Source organism: Hippoglossus stenolepis, chromosome 16 (genome assembly GCF_022539355.2).
Source record: "Hippoglossus stenolepis isolate QCI-W04-F060 chromosome 16, HSTE1.2, whole genome shotgun sequence".
Classification (NCBI taxonomy): Eukaryota; Metazoa; Chordata; class Actinopteri; order Pleuronectiformes; family Pleuronectidae; genus Hippoglossus; species Hippoglossus stenolepis.
Window position 1 is genome coordinate 10,581,749 of NC_061498.1, and position 16,526 is coordinate 10,598,274.

Consider the following 16,526-nt stretch of genomic DNA (forward strand, 5'->3'; position numbering starts at 1 on the left):
AGCCCATAGGTACCCTCCTCTTTTATGCAGGAGTTTCTGAGCGTTCAAACTTGCCCTTTATGCCCGTGCGATAGAGGAAGCACTCTGATGCCGGCGAGCATTCATTCACGGCAGCGGCCCTGACATTCAGACTAATTCTCGGCTCACATTAAGTTGCTCAGGTGTAAGCCATTTCCTATGCCGTTCGTCCGGGTAATGGTGTGGGCTGCTCTGCTTTTAAACCACTCCACAGCAGAGCCAGGGCCCTTTTACTGGGGCCAGTGCAGAATAAATAGATGCACAGAACAGGGCTCCCAGGCTGCCACTTTACTTTTAGTCTGTGACCCAGTTAACACTTTTATCCTTGGCAGCAAAAACACACACAAATAAAAAAAATATATAACTATTCGGGAGAGATTTGGTTGTCATCAGGTAGTTTTTAAATCCAGGCTTTTTGGGGGTTTAATGTGTCAGCAATCAATCAGAGCTGTCTAAAAGGATATATCTCCTACCGGTTCCTGCCGCATGGTGGCACTAGCGTACAGAGCACTTGGGGTGGCTGGGTTCAGGTTGCGCGCACTGCTACAGTCTATATGGTGATCAATTCATTAAAAGAAAAAAAAGCTGAAGGCATACAGAGACCACCCCTGCAGGAGCACAATAGAGGCTAAGGGAATATTTTGTTTTACATGTAAAGGAAAGAAGACTGGGTGTGTTTATACTTGCTCACACACACACACACACACACGCACACACCTCACTGCTGGCCACGGGCTGAATGGAATGGAGAGGTGGCTATGCAGAACGCAGCTGCTGAGGAAAGGTTTCTGTGTGGGAAACACGCAAACAATTATTTTTCTTTCATCAAGAGACTTGTTGGAATTGTCGTTTTACTCCAAGTTCTCCTCCGCAGACATCATATGAACTTGGAGACATCAAACAGTCACCATGGGCTCTTTCCCCCATTCCATTTTACGCACCACTCTGTGATGCATGCGGGGGTTTATTCGGGGCAGTAAGAAGATGATGTCAATATTCCGTCTCGCACACTTGACAGCCGAGCAAATTCAATTGGACTGACTCCGCCTTGCTCATGCGAGACTTGTCCACGGGATCCTCACAGTGCCGCGTGCCCGTCTGCGTGCCCGGTGCTCTCCGACGGACCGTGAGCTCCATCCAGTCTCCTCCACGCGCGCTCTCCCCTCCCCCGGTCACTCGCCAAAGCCGCCAGTGAGGAGCGGTGTGACGCACAGGACCGGCAGCAGACGGGACTCTTCCCGGGAGTGTGTGTGTGTGTGTGTGAGAGAGAGATAGTGAGAGAGTGTGTGTGCGGGGCCACCACTGAGCAACATGTTCCCAGCGTGGAGACGGAAAAGGCGCACCGGGGGCTCGATGGTGGCGCCGCCGCGGACCATGGTGTTTACAGCCGGACAGGTCGGACAGGTGTGGGTCTCCTGTTGGATTCTGCTGTCGGCGACTTGTATCCTCGGAGCCAGAGCTCAAGGTAAGATGCGCAATTTCTTTAAAAGTCACATAGCTGCTGTTGTTGGGGGGGGACGACAAGAGAGACGCACAAGAAAGTATGTGATATGCAGGAAGGAGGAAAAGCAGAAAATACCCCAAACTGTTCCAAATCTACCCTATTCCTGTTTGTTTATGCAACCAAACTTAGCCCAGATGGCTGAATCACCTGGCACACACTACATGATAAGATCCGTTATTGTCACATTTCCTATGACAACAACGTGTGAACTGTTCTCCTCACCTCCATCACATTCCACACTGCAAACACAAGGCTATCTGCAGCCTCCTAATGCTCAACAAAGAGCACAGCCTGTACAAGTAGCCTGCAAACCTGGACAGCCCAACACTCACCATATTTGTCATCAGTCATGTCACATAATATCCACCCAAAGACTTGTGATTATTGTGCCTCTGAAATCTTTATTGTATGTACACTTTTACAATTGATGGTGTTTTCATGGTACCGACAACCACATTTGTCCATATGACCTGTAAAAAACATTTCTGCTCTCCAGTAAAATCTGTAGAGGAGAGAGTGTCCCAGCTGAGAAACCTCAGAATATATGTTTTACAGCCTGCACTGAGCCGCCCCTCTCGCCTTAAAGGCCACCTTAATAGCCCCAGGCAGTCATTAACTCGTATGAATATGACTATGGCAAAGTGAAGCAGGGCCATTATTAAAGGCTGTATTACATTTGCTTAATGTCCACCACCCTCCTGCTCTCTTAATCACCTGCTGGGAGGAAGTAATGTGCTACGGAATTAATAAATGAAAAACATTTAGGCTTTGTTCGTGTCCGGCACAGTCTGATATGTGTGGATAACGGCACAGACACGATCCATACTAATCAGACAATTACTGTGAAATTCGGTGTGGCTCGTCACTTGTCGCTCTGTCAGCGGATGACCTCCACCTCTTGACCAGTGAGGTGGTAATGGGACCTACAGTAGATGCTTGATAGAGACAGAAAGCCAGCGAGAGCATATCCTCTCCCTGCCTCCATGTTTGGAAAAAAGTAGAACTGCCAGTTGTCACATAAGCTGAAGGTAAGTTGATAAAGGACAAAGTGTATTGCATGGGCTTTAGTGAATTTCTTGAGCAGAATTACTGTGTATTCACATAAAATGGCTTTTAACCTTATGCTTCAGAATTCAACCACAAGGTCGGGGGTTTTTATTACCCGAAGGCCACGCAGAACCACAAAGGAACGATGCATGTTTGTCATACAAATCCCTGAGGCATTTGCTTCAATAGGGCCCAAGGGAGTAAAAAAGTCTTGTATTAGAAGTTGATTCATATGAGAAGTGGCTCCTTTATGCACTCCCCATCTTATAATCACAACGCTCTGTGCACCAAAGTGCTAAAAGCAGCATAATCCCTTTGCTTGTTTGTCTTTGAACAGGTTGCATTCCTCCAAAGTGCTCCTAACCTTATCTGAAAAGAGTCTCAGGCGTCTCTTATTATGCAGGGCACAGTTCCTTTAGCTGTTATTGCCATCCTTTTCTCGAGCTGACGTGCCTCAAGTCTAAGGATCTGCTGAGCGCTTCTAGGCTACTTCACAGGGCTTTACCTTTCCTCCCCAAACAGACCTTGTTCTCATCCTTGCAGTTGGTATTCATGCCCCTTGAATGTTCCCGGCTGCGCATTAGCATTTGTGAGAGATTCCCCCCCTCTGTCTGCCTGCTCGTTTCAATTGAGAAGGACTTCCTCTATGGCGCGCAATCGCTGCTCTAGGTTCTTTAGTGGAGACGCAGTTGCAGTCTTTGCAAGGGAGCCACTCATCATCCAGAGAGGTCTTGTTCTTGTGAAGAAGGAAGCAGATCTCGTCCTCATGGGGCATCAGTGTTTGCAAATGACTGGCAGTGAGGCTGTGCCTGTGCATAAAGTTAGAGATGCTGCAGTCATTCCCTGCGAGCGCAGGCCCTCTGAGGATGTCATAAATTAGGCGATACACAGGCACATCAGGCCCCCAAGGAACCAGAGATAGCATGTACTTGTTTTTCATCAGGTTCCTACTGAGGCTCCGGCTGTGTTTAATACTCCAGGCTGCTCCATTGCACAAGAGGATACCTGATAGAGTCCACGGGGGGACCTTTCTCCTGCTGCAGACTGCTCTCAGCGGGTCATTTTAGGACTCATTTAGACCCCATCATCGAAATACGAAATAAATAGATGTGAGGTTTTATCTTTCTTCACCTCATGGCGGTCTCTATCTGCTCACTCCTCCTGAAAGCCTCTGCCGCTGAAATCTATCCGTGTGTGTCTTGTGAGTGACTGTGTTTGTACATCTTGTTGTGTGCGTCGGGGAAAGTGCGTGCGTGTGCTTGCTGACGCTTATGCTCCTGTCTGCTGGGCTTTAATCTAGAGAGCAGCATTGACATCCCGCCAAACCAGCAGCTGCTATAATTTTCTGGACGCACATTATTATGCGGCTTGACAGCTGTCAGCCATTTCCAAATCTTTAAATCTTATGATAATCCGCCATGCTTACAAAAAAGCATTTGTTTAAAACACTCCGAATCCGTGTGTGATTAAAACTCTCTGCTCTAATGCAGGCAGCGGATCATAATTCATCTACAGTACATCAGTGGCGCACCAACATGCGCATGCAAACACATCCACAGAAATATAGAAAAATCAATGGGTACAAGATTACACAACTCCATCAAGAGAAATATAATACAGTTTTAATAGAATCTAAGGCATCTCCTAGTTCCATAAAAGACTGATGACAAACCCGGCCGTACACGCCCACACGTACAAGACTCCAACACAAATAATAGAAGGCTTAAGCTGTTCTGCATGTAACTCCACAAAAGTAGACCCACATACTCACATTGATGCCACATGGGCCTCAGGCATCTGAGAGACACGATGCCAAATCCATGTGATGAAATGATTGCATTCCCCTAAACTTAAAGCACTTTCATGTGTTTCAAGTCCCATATGGGACAGTGGAAGCGCTGCAACCCCGCCGCTACCATACCATAATTACACAATACACACAGCGCATATTCGTGACATATGCATCTCCCTGTTTGGTGGGATGTAGTTAATTAAACGTGCAGCCTACTCCAGAGAGCTAACAGATGTCCGCCGAAATTTGGACTGAATGCTTGTTTTCTTGGCGACGTGGATCGAGCCCAGAAACACCGACTAGTGGCTTGCATGGCCTCAGGTGAAAAAGCGGTGGCAGCCCGTCTCCCAAATCAGACTCCTTGTGTGTCTCTCCGGCGCCTGCCTCCCCGTGTCTGGCTGGTTGGCTGCTTTCTCTTTGCCTGCCAAATGCTGTCTACACATGTTTATTCATGTTGCCACAGGATGCTTTACTCACCAAGATGGAACATATCACAACTGAATTAGGAAGGAAAAAAAAAACGGAAGGGGGAAAAAAAATAAAGATCTGTGCTCACTGGCAGCAACATTTGAAATAAATGAGTGAAAACGCCTGATGCGATTTTCAAATATATAAATAAATAAATAATGGTTTCATTACGGGAAAGAAAATGCAAGTGCCTCAAACATGTTTAAGGGTGACAAATGATTATGATCTGCTTTATGGTTGAAGATCAAACCGCTGCTGTGCTGTCAACGGTTTTTTTAGCTTCAGGAGGCCTTTAATTGGCTCAGTCGAGCAGCAAAACAGCGTTTATAGTTTATAATGGAAATGTAATCAAATTAACTTGTACCACAGGGTTTTGGCATTCACCCCTTGCCCAGTAATTGCCATTTGCCTGTGGGGCTATGGTAATGGCTATTTGCATGGGGCCCAAAGTCCAATCTCCTGCCATGTGTCCGTCGTGCTGCCATATTAGGGTCACCGACTGAAATTGTTTCTTACTATGCAGGACTTTTGCTCTTCTTCGCTGTGCCAGTGTTGAGTCCTTGAGAATGCAAGGTATCCTCACCCAACAAAATCTGCTTTTTTTCCCCACTGACTTTCTCTTACTGGGATGTAGAAAGGTACGGGCTACTCAAATTCGATTTTTCAATAACAGCAGCATTGACTGAAGAGGCAAGTTTCTTTGGGGGCCACTTTTAATCACACAGCTGAGAGTGGTTTTGTTTCCATGTCTCCTTGTTTACTGATGAGACTGAGGGGAGAATCGCTGCAGGGGGAAGCAGACAAATTCTTCACATATTAATTCTCCTGGCTAAAAGTCTAATCAATCTGAAACAGGACCGGGAGGCACCTCTTCAGCTACCACGAACATAAAGAAGTGTCTCAGTGCTGGCCCTGAGCTGGGACAGAAATCGAAAGAGGAAAATGACCTTGGATAAGGGGGTTACAGATTGGCTTTGTTTGTTTAATTTGTCTAATATCATTTTGACAAGGGACCAAAGATGTTATGCATGCTGCTTAATTCAGAGTATCATTCTAAGGAGCCATTTGGAAAAAGCCGTCAAAATGGTGTCATCGTCATCATCCAGGGAAAAGAGGGATTGCACTGAAGCGGTATTCTTGGACCATGCATCTGTCTTCAAGCCCCCGAGCTGTTCCATGTAAACATTTAAACAACACAAAGGCAACTCACTGAAAACGGTGGGGAGAAACAATGCTTTTTTACAGCATAATGTGTGCACTGAATCTCTGCTCTCATTCAGCACGCCCCTCCTGGGGACTGGTGAGTGTATTCTTGTGCTGTGAATAAATGGCAAAATAGGCAAAGACAACTCTCCTAAAAACAACCAGGGGTACGGATCCATGTTTTCCTTTAAACGTTTAGTTGAATTAATTCACACTTTGACCTTCTGCTCCATTCTTTTGCTGACCTTAAACCAACAACACAACCCTTGGTCACTTGGTCATGTTGCCCTTCCACCACCAGCAAGATGGAAGCGATGGCATTGATAGGCACGCCAAAAATGGCTGTTTCCTTTAATTCAGATAAATGAGACAGGAAACAATCTACGTTGCCCCGTAACATATGGAGCTTGTTTTTCCTACCACGTCTCCTTTGTCTGTCCTATCAAAGCTGTATCTCAGTTGATTTTGCCAACTCTTGCCTTGCTGTTTGAGGAGAATGTTTTTTTTTTCTTCTTGTATCAGCACCATGCATGGAATTGGAGTCAGGGGTCAGCAGGTTGGCAGGGCTGGCTGAGCCGAGAAACTGATTCAGTCTGTGGCATACTTCCTCTCCACTGGCAGGGTCATCTCTGGAAAGATGTTCTCCATCTGCAGGGCTGAGTTTCCTACTCCGCTCAGGCTAAGCTTGGCAGAAGGCCTACCAGTCCCACCAGGGGTCCTGGCAAAATGCCTCCAGCTCCATCTCAATGCCTCGGGCTCACTATTGATTAGGGCCACAACTCTCATTCCCCACCGTCCTGCTCTTGGCCACATGTGAGCCTATATCATGTTTGATATAATCTTTAGCTTTTTGCACCTGTTCTCCTTAAACCCTTCCCCGAGATAAGCAGAGCCTAACGTCAGGCCCTCGCCAGTCCTGTCACATTTTGACAGTGCTCCACCTTCACTGTAAAACAAATGGCTCGCAACCAAGCTACCAAGGGACGTCAGTGTGGATTTTACAGCCCGGTACATGCAACGGAGATGAATCGAAAGAAATTCCCACCTAAAATCTTGTTCTGCGATGCTTTTGTGTTTGTTGATGAGGCATCCCTGTCTGGCACGCGTGGCAGGGTAGAGGTGGCTGTCATCGTAGCATGGCAGCGCTTTAATGTACACATATCTTTGATCACTGTCCTTGCCGCTAACATCAGCAGAGTGTCAGATCAAAAGTGTGACGGTGATGGGAGCTGACAGCAGAACTGCCGGCTGCTGCTCCACGGCTGATGTCACATCTGGATTCCCTTTCCCCGGCCCCTCAGCACAAGCCATGAAAGCGCTTCAGGTGCGAGACTGAGAGCATATGGCGGGATTCAACCTCGGGTGAAAGCCCAGACAAAGCCTTTGTCCGACACCGAATGAAAGGTTGCTTAACTGTCCTAAGGCAAAATGGATAAGGAGAGTTATGTTGAGAGTTTAAAAACAACTTTTTTTTTTTTTTTATTCTGTCGTAGTTTCCTGATTATTTATGAACTAAGATTCTTTGATCTAAACACTTCAAGTGTACGGGTGGGCGATGTGATGATTATATAACCGTTATTAAGCTTGTAGACGTCCATGGTCTATTTTTCAAGCAAATAGTAGAGAATGGGTCCAGGTTAGTTTCACAAACCGACAGAATAGTAGATCGATGTGTTGACAACTAAATTGTATGATATGTCAGCGTGAGCTAGCTGCGTGGTAGATGAAGGTCTGGGGCCAGAAAAGGACTCGGTGTCAGCAGTGTGGACTCTGCACAGTCCGATACTTTTCAAAGCAAAGTTATCTGTACACGTTTTTTGGCCAACAGTCGGTACGTCTGGAGGTAAAACAACAACTTTGTACAACAACTTCAAAAGGAAACTTTCAAAGAAACATGCCAAGTGTGTTTCACTCAGGTCAGTGCAAGCCCACTCATCTGTGTCCCACAGGGTTTCGGAAAACACAAACAGTTATCATTGATCAACACATTAGAGCAGTTGGAAAAAATAGCACAAAAGCAGCACACAATGGAAAGAGGTGACTGAGGTGGTCGCATTGTATTTAGCTAATGACGCCATTCAAAAGTGTGGACAATGTGGGATTCAAGAAACTGTTGCAGGCTTTCGATGGTCTGTATCGGTCTCTGCCTTAATTACAGTATTGTGTTTTTAATAGTGCACATCAATACCTCCATCCATCAATCAATCAATTAGACTGTATTTGTATAGCACTTTTCATACAAACAGAATGATGGTAAAAGCCAAACCCATCCACGCAATCTCATAAATTTGAAATGAGGGAACACTAAAAGCAGGGACATGATGATAAAGTAATAAAATGCTAAAAGAGGTTTGAATACATTTCAAAATGGCGAATGTGTGTTAAAAAGATTGTGATATGAGCTTTTGGGAAGGTTGCCCATTACTAATAAAGTGGCGACATATTTGGCCATAACGTCCGAGGTCATAACATTTTCAATTCAATGCAAAGGAAATAATTGACGAGTCCAGTTTACTGTCCCTAATCTGAACGCATGCAATGAACAAAGGCTCCAGAAAAAAAATAGGGGTGGCCTTATAGCCTAGCTGCTTGAATGATACAAATTATGTTAGCGTACAGTACATGCAAAAATCAATACAGCCGAGCAGCTCTTATTGAAATCAACAAATTGAAAAACTTGTGGTATTCACTCTGCTTCCACGTTCTTACAGGATTAATAGGTGCACGGCCATGGAGAGCCAGTGTTTGACGATGAAGCATGAATCCGCCAATACGTAAATCAAGTCCGCCATGTGTTTCTGCCCGGAATGATTTAGAATCAGTTTAGGAAAGCTCCTCAGAGGTTAAGCGGGAAGTCTGTGGTGCATTGCACCTCTGAAAGCAACCAATACTGACAAGGATAAAAGAGATCCTGTGCAGATGCATATGCCTATTTATTTTAATTTCAACGACAGCTCGAATGAGGAATCTAATAAAAGTTCCTTTATTGCTTTAATGCGTGTTAGCGGATCCCCAACAATGCAAGCGACTAAAGAGTGCATGTTCACTTACATGCATATATAACACATTTTCTCCCAGTAACACATGCATCCACACACACACACAGATTGTTTCATTATCGCTAATGGAGCTTTTTCAAAAGACCAAACCAGTATTTGAATGCTGTTTTCAGCACAACTAATGAAAGTGGGGCACAGCCACTGTGTCTCGTGTGAATAGACAAAATCAGAACCAGTATTTTCCGTGTGACGCTTTACGTTCGGCCGGTCCTCTGTGCAAAATACTTCCCAATTTAACCTGTCCCCCTGCCATGTTGCGGTCGCTGCCAACTGCAGTGAGGCGGCGGAGAGAGGGGGATAGAGAGAGAAATGAATATCGCTGTGGACTTTGTGAGGAGGCAATGGGTGCGGGGTGTGGCGGCGGCGGCGGCTCGGTGGGGTATTGATGAAGGAAAGAAAGGAGAGCGCTGCATCAGTGGGGTTGAGATTGCTGTAGTGTACAGTAGCACAAATCCTAAATTCTGAGCAGATCCGACGGTAGCTAGGAAACAGCTGACAGTAAAATGGGGGGATCAGAGGGATTAGTGTGCCCAGTTTGAGCCCAAACAGTAACCCTTCCCCTTCTCCCACCGCCAGCCTTTTTATACATTCACCCCTGTGTTTCAGTGGTATACTCAGCCTGTTAGACACAACCCATCTCTTGTTATCCTCCCCCGAGTCTAATTGTTTAATTTGGAATCACCCTTTTTTTACATACACTTTAGCTCTTACATACTCCCACAGACAGGAAAATGTTGAAAAAGGTCACCGTTTCGACATCAGGAGAGAAGTGAGCTCAAACATGCGCATGGGCTACCCTAAGTGCAAATGCCTACACACAAATAATCCAGACAAAACAAAGACGTTGCCCCTGATGGAAGAGGCTGCACATGTCAGACGCAATCAGTGCTGCCGTTTGTGATCTGAGTGAGATTTCCTGTCACCGGGGCTCGAGACGCAGCCTGTTTAATTCTGCAGGGGACTGCCGTCTCTCAAAAGCCTTGGTCAGTGTCTCTTCTCGTTTCAGAGCGAGAGAGACGTACCTAAACTCGTAAGCCCAAGCGGCCCCTGTTGGGGGCACGTACTGTACTGCACCGGGAGGACTTTCTGACAATGTTGGCCCCGTGTCTCCACACTGGAGATGGAGTGGAAATGTGAGCACACTCTAGACTGACGCACGGCTTTACCCGAGAGAGTAAAGCCAAATCGGATCTGCATCACATGTGACAAACATATGACGTTTCAAAACTGATTTGTGATGCCTGACTTAAGCGAGGTGCACTATGGCGGCAACAAAGGCAGGGGGCTGGCTCTTGTTGTTCCCCTCGTGCGAGCAGATTCTGCATGCGGACGCAGGATGGCTGCCGTTGCTCCGAGTTGTGGTGCTTTGGCCCGGGGGCTGCATTTCAGCGTCATTGTCCTCAGAGCTTTCTCAAATTGCGGGTCAAGCTATTTTAATTTGCAACTGAGAAGCTTTCAAAGAGTAATTTCCTTGTTCTGTAAAAAGGAAACGTTTGAGCGCATATCTTATTGTAGAAATGCTGGACATGTTCTTTGCCTGTGGGAACGGCAAATGCGAGAGTCAGTGGGATTATATCAGTCCAGTGAAGTGGCTCTGGCCGATGTTTTATTTCATAGAATTCAATTAAAAACCTTTATTTCCATTTCTGTAATCACTCGAGGGGTCGCCATCATTAAATTACGGAGAAGGAACTGTGAGAAATCACCAATCAATTTTGTGCTTGTTATGCTCATCCACTTGTGTCTTTCAAATGCTTCACAGTGAATTTAATTGTGAGGGAAAAGCTGCGACAGAAAAGTTAACTGTGGGGTGGTAAAGGAAAAAGAGGACAAGGACGTGTGGCTGCATAATGCAGGCATAGGAAGAAGTACTACTTTGTGGACAATATGTAATCACCTCAGCACAGCAGCTACCTCGCCTCTTTTGTTTTCCTCCGTGGGGCCTGCTCAGATTGTATGTTAAAGTGGATGAAACACTTCTTTTTTTTTGCCATCGCTGCATTAGCGAGGAATAGCGAAGACGAGAAAAAGAGACAAGGCGAACGACAGAGAGAACACGTACCCTCACCACCCTTCCTACGAACACGGACTGTAGAGCTGACATATGCAAACTCAAAGGGTGGCGGTGTTTTAAAAGCTTTAATCACACCACTGCTCAGAGCCCGTTGCACTCTGCATCATTGGAAGCTTGTTTTATTAATGTTGTCCAGAGTGAAGTACGGTGGGATAGAGGGGTTGGCTTGGGGTGGAGAGGGGGGGGCCTGCATTGTGCTCTTGATTTAAAATGGGGTGGGGTGGAGCAGAAACAATGGCCATGAAAAAAACATGGCAAGTCAGTGAGAAGCAGCCCATTTCCATTACTCCGCTCGGCACAAAGCCTAAAATGGTGCATGAAAGAGTGGACGCACGGCTCAGAGAGAAACATTCTCACATGATGGGTCGTCATGTTTCAAAATGAAACGTAATGTGATGTCAGTTGTAAGAACAGAAGGAATTTTCAGACGTAGAGAAGAACTTGAAGCTCCGTGCTCCGGTCGACTCTGTAGAAATACTCCGTCGTGTGCTTCATGTGACACATACAAGCCAATCAAGCCAAAGTGCGCTGTCTCTCGAGCGAGCGGGCGAGGTTGAATCTCATGTGAGTCGGATGCCTAATTGCTCTCATTAGCAGCCGACGTTCACACCAGTTATTCTGCACAATTAACCGACTGCCACCAAGATGTTATGAGGCAGAATATTGCGGTGGGTCAGGGGAAAAAAAAGGTTGTAATTAATTCTCACTTAAATTAATGATTTCAGATTTCAAAGGCTGGTACAATGGCATTTCGTTGAGATTCCCCAAGGGGAGACCACTGATGAGTGTAATTTGTGTGTGCGCGTGTGTGTGTGTTGTGGAAATGAGGAAGTGCCCACCGTTGATGGAAATCAGGAGCCATTGTTGTTTGACAGTAGGCACCTTTGCAGTGATTGCCTGTGTTATTAATTTGTGAGATGAGAGGAGGCAGGCTCCTCCAGCCTCTGATGGTTACGCACCGCATTAAAGAACTGCTGCTATGAATGACACTCAGGACTAATGAATATGAATACATTTACAAAAATAGGCACCGGCTCCCCTCTCAGTGCAGATTGGGAGTGACAGTCACATCGGCTGGGCACGGTTGATGAGAGAGGGAGCCGCTGCCCCTGGAGATGGGGAATGTTGCAGGGATCAGACAAACAACCCGCACACACACACACACACACACACACACACACACACACACACACACACACACAAACACATACACGGCCATTCACGAATCCTCCCGCTTGATGACATTCAAGGCTCCTGCATTTAAGACTGACAATCTTGGATCTCATGACAGTATTTACACACGCTGGACACAAACAGTCTGACACATCAGAAGCTTGCGTCGCCCTCACTGTTGCGTCCCCGAAGTCATCATCATCCCAGTATCATGGAGCTAATTGCTCCGTTTGTGCATGATGTCACAGCGCATAGATCACCCATTGTATGTGTGACATACCCAGCAGGTGGGTGGCTTGAAAGAGGATTTCTCTTACTTTTGGAAACTCACAGGTGACATATTGTTTTGCTCGTAATTTATGCGACACAAACAATACATTTACATTTCCTGTCAACCGATTTATAGTCTGTTTCCTGTGGAAATAAAGCACGGTAATTTATTGTCATTAACGCTCAATTCATTAAGGTCAGATCGACTTTGGGGATGTGACGAGTTGCCTCTCTGTGTTTGCAGTTTGGCATTTAAGCACAGTCATTACCTCACATGCATTAATAATGAACTAGTGTTAAATGAAATGCATTTGTTCACATTATCCAATATACAAGGAGGAATGCCTTCGTCTCTGTAGTTCATTTGTTTAGCAATGTGTAGTAGCAGTGTGTTTTTTTTTTTATTTATATAAATATTCCCGACTCGAAAAATACTTTCAGAGTCATCCATCACAAGTGCAGTCCATCTCACGGAGTCTTGTCTCTCTAAAGATGTATTTCTTTTTTCTATTTATCAACATCAAAAGCCGTGGCCTCAAAAAAACCCACAGTCATCAGAGAAATGTATCACCGAGCGCGTTCTTTCTGTAAAACAGATGAGAGATAAGCCAAACACGAATGATATGCAAATGCAGTCATCTGTTTCCCTCGGTAGGCGACAATCTTTAATTGATTAATTGAAGATGTTTATTTGATTGGTTGCGGCTCAATAATCCACTAGGTTCTTTTTTTCCAGGCTGTTCAGTCTAGGTGCAACAGTGTGTCTGCCACCCCCTCCCCTCCACCTCCTTTACATATTTTCCCAGGAAGTTAATGTGCTTATTTTTTTCCGAGTTTGAAGCACAGGCAGAACCAATCCCTCAAAGATTTGTGAAGGACTTTGATTGAGATGAGTGGGATACTCATCGCCTCTGACGGACGTAACCTTGGTGTGTGCTCTCTGGCCGCCACTTGAGGAGCACGGGAGACAGAGAGCGCCGGACGCTGGGCGTGACTGATGCCACGGTGCTAACCTTGAGCCAGGTTCCTATAGAGCAGCGGCTCAGTATTTAAGGGCCTGGAGAAAACTCATTGAGCAGCTGACTTAACTGGGTTAGACTGCACCCATGGACGAGCGCCATCAAACTGAACTAATTAACAGCTGAAACAACCTTGAAAGCTGCAGACAACAGTGTGTTAGCAGCATTTTGCCCACCCTCAAACCACTCTCATGCCCCCACCATTCTGACGCGGCCCGCGCTATAGTGCTGCGGTGCTCCACTCGTTTATTTTGCACTTGAACAACAGTTACTTTATAATATTTCCTCACCAGCTGAAATTAGGTTTGAAGTAGCTTCACATCAAACCGTTCTGTTGCAAATTGGAGAGGCATAAAAGACAGATAAAAGCAATACATTGTGCCCCTGAAAAAGCATGTTGGTTTGTGGGGTTGGAGACAGGGAAGAGAGGGAGGGAGTAGGGGGGGGAGAGCAGATGCAAGACCAGTTTCAAATAAATGCTCATCACTTTCTGGAATGCTCAGACCCTGCTGAATGGCATGACTCATTTATTTACTTATTTGAATGTTGGCATGTCTGTGTTGCATGTTGCCTCGGAGGGGGAACGTCTGGGCCTTTGACTTGAATCAAAAACAGCAAGAAACGGAGGAGACTCATCAAATTCTGTTAGATTTGAACTCTCATAACACGGGGCCCCGGGGATCCTGTTTGATTTCTTCCTGAATCAGCAAGGCTGCCATTTCCTTGCGAGGGTAGTTTGGTGTGAGCTGCTGCTGGGGGTCAGGGGCCAATTCAACATTATTGAATAATGAATAAATAGAAATGTGTTGCGGCTATAGCTGATCCCTGTTGTTTCTTCTCCTCTCACTTACCGTGGCAGACAGACAGCAGCTGCGGCCTTGTATTTGCTGTAATGGCCTGTATATATGCAGGGTTTCATATTTCAATCACCGCCACGGCAGCAGAAATAGGTGGTTTAAGATGAAGTTGAAATTGGAAAGTGGCTATCGTGTCTGCATGAGGAAACACATTTGAATCCCGGTGGAGAAGGTGCTTGGCAGCTGCATCTGGAACGCAGTCTGACAAGTCCTTAGGAGCGGAGTTAAAGTTAGAGCCACAAGTGCTCCCGCGTCTTTCAAGCCTGAGCCAAATGATTTTCCGGCGGAGGTCGCATCAGGGACATGAGATTTGGGGAAGTATTTCATAAAAGCCTCATAATCAATGATTCATCACTGGAAATATTAATGAGGCATAAATGATGTATTGGACTCTGATGAGGTAGATCTACAATCACATCGTTAAATGTCACCGGTCTGTTCAGTCACGGTAATAAGGTATTTGTAATAATTAATGCTTCGTTTTATTTGGCTATGAAGTCTGTAAGGGAAACAATATGCCAGTGTACATTCATTTGATTGTTGGGAGTTGTTCTGTGAGGGTGTCGGAGAGTTTGGCTCCTCGCTGTCACTTATTTCTGTTCCACTCGCCGCCTCGCTCTCGCTGCTACATTAACTGAATATTCATTATGTGGCTAATAGTGGTGCCTTTGAAGAGGAATGATCATATTTAATTTTCTCGCCTGCGAAGGAACAAGCCAGTAAAGGGGAGCCGTGTAGGAGAGGAGTGCACGGGAAAAGATAAAGGGGAGGGAGCAAGAGAATTAGATCAAGCGATGAATTGAGCGGCGCAGGGGCACGGAGTTTATGGACAGGCGGGGATGGGGGTGTGGGCGGCTGGGTGAGATGAGTGTCCAGATTACAATATGATTATATCAAGTCTATCTGCCTGATAGCATTGATTGACCTGCACCTGTGTCTCCGCAACTCCACTACCTCTCAATGGCACAGCACAGCGTGTGAGAGGGCTTTGTTCTCTCTCCCTGGCGTTGTGCCTCTTCTGTTTGCAAGAGGAGATTCTTTCTTTCTACCCCCTTACTCTTGGCGAAAGAGGATCAGATTATGAGAAAAAGGAGAAAGAAAGAAAGGAAAAAAGAAAAAAGCTCAACCAGTGGCCGCAGCGGTATTTCTTCGCCCCGGCAGCTGCAGTGCCTGCCTGTGTTTATCGCTTTATCGATTACCATCACAAGGCAGTAATTTGCTGGGACTTGCAGGGACATGATTAAAGATCCGCAAGCGATGCATGGTGGCTGAAAGTTGGTGCCGGGGTGTCGTGTTGATGAACATGCGCTGACACACACGCACACGTAATACACAGACACTGACGCGGCGGGATAGAAGCACGGGGTGTTCAAGGGAAGGGGGGGTGGGGCAGGCGGCGAGGGGGTGCATTCCTGTCATAGTCATCAATGGCTTTAAATCTCCTGAGCTAACCTTTTAATGCTCTCAGATCCTTATGGCTGGCTGGATAATTGATTGTGTTTGGTCTAATGGGATTAAGAGGCAGCAGTGGCCTTGGGCTGGACACAGTGGCAGCGATGGCAGCGAGGGTAGTGGATTGGAAGATGGAGAGTTAGATAAAGACATAGAGGGAATGGAGTGGGAATTGAATTGAGACATAGGTGTGTGTGTCTGTGCATGTGTGTGGGGGACGCAGAAAGAGTGAGACGTCGTGGCAGAGACGGAGAGGCAGGCCGGAGACAGAAAAGCAGCAGAGTTGGGAAAAAAGGGAAAAGAGAGGAGAGAGGATGAAAACAGGGTGAATAGCTGCAGGTCTGCTTCTCAGTCCATCCCTAATTAGCTGTACGAGAGAACCAGGGAGCTGATGGTATCCCCAAGTGAAAAGCTTGTTAGCGTAAGAGATGCTATCTGCCGGCTATTGGTTTTGGCTGTGTTTTGCTCGGTGGGTGAGTCACTGGGTCTGCGGTGAGATGAAAGCGGCGGGAAAATGAGAGCCAAGGTGGTGGGGCCCATCCCCCCCCCTCTTATCACCCAGGATAAAGCCTGTCCTATCCTAACTTATC

At 46.2% G+C, this 16,526-nt stretch overlaps 1 protein-coding gene across 5 annotated transcripts in view; it reads left to right on the forward strand.

The window, feature by feature from the left end:
* Window positions 1–922: 922 nt before the first annotated feature.
* The window catches only part of sdk2a (sidekick cell adhesion molecule 2a), an 84,700-nt gene continuing 69,096 nt past the window's right edge, over window positions 923–16,526 (forward strand). For 3 of the 5 annotated variants that reach the window (XM_035181317.2, XM_047343956.1, XM_047343958.1), the window contains exon 1: window positions 923–1,483. In XM_035181317.2, coding sequence (XP_035037208.1) covers window positions 1,330–1,483 — 154 coding nt within the window. In that variant the 5' untranslated portion in view covers window positions 923–1,329. The remainder of the gene's footprint in view (window positions 1,484–16,526) is intronic. The other 2 variants (XM_047343957.1, XM_047343955.1) reach the window with 2 other exon arrangements.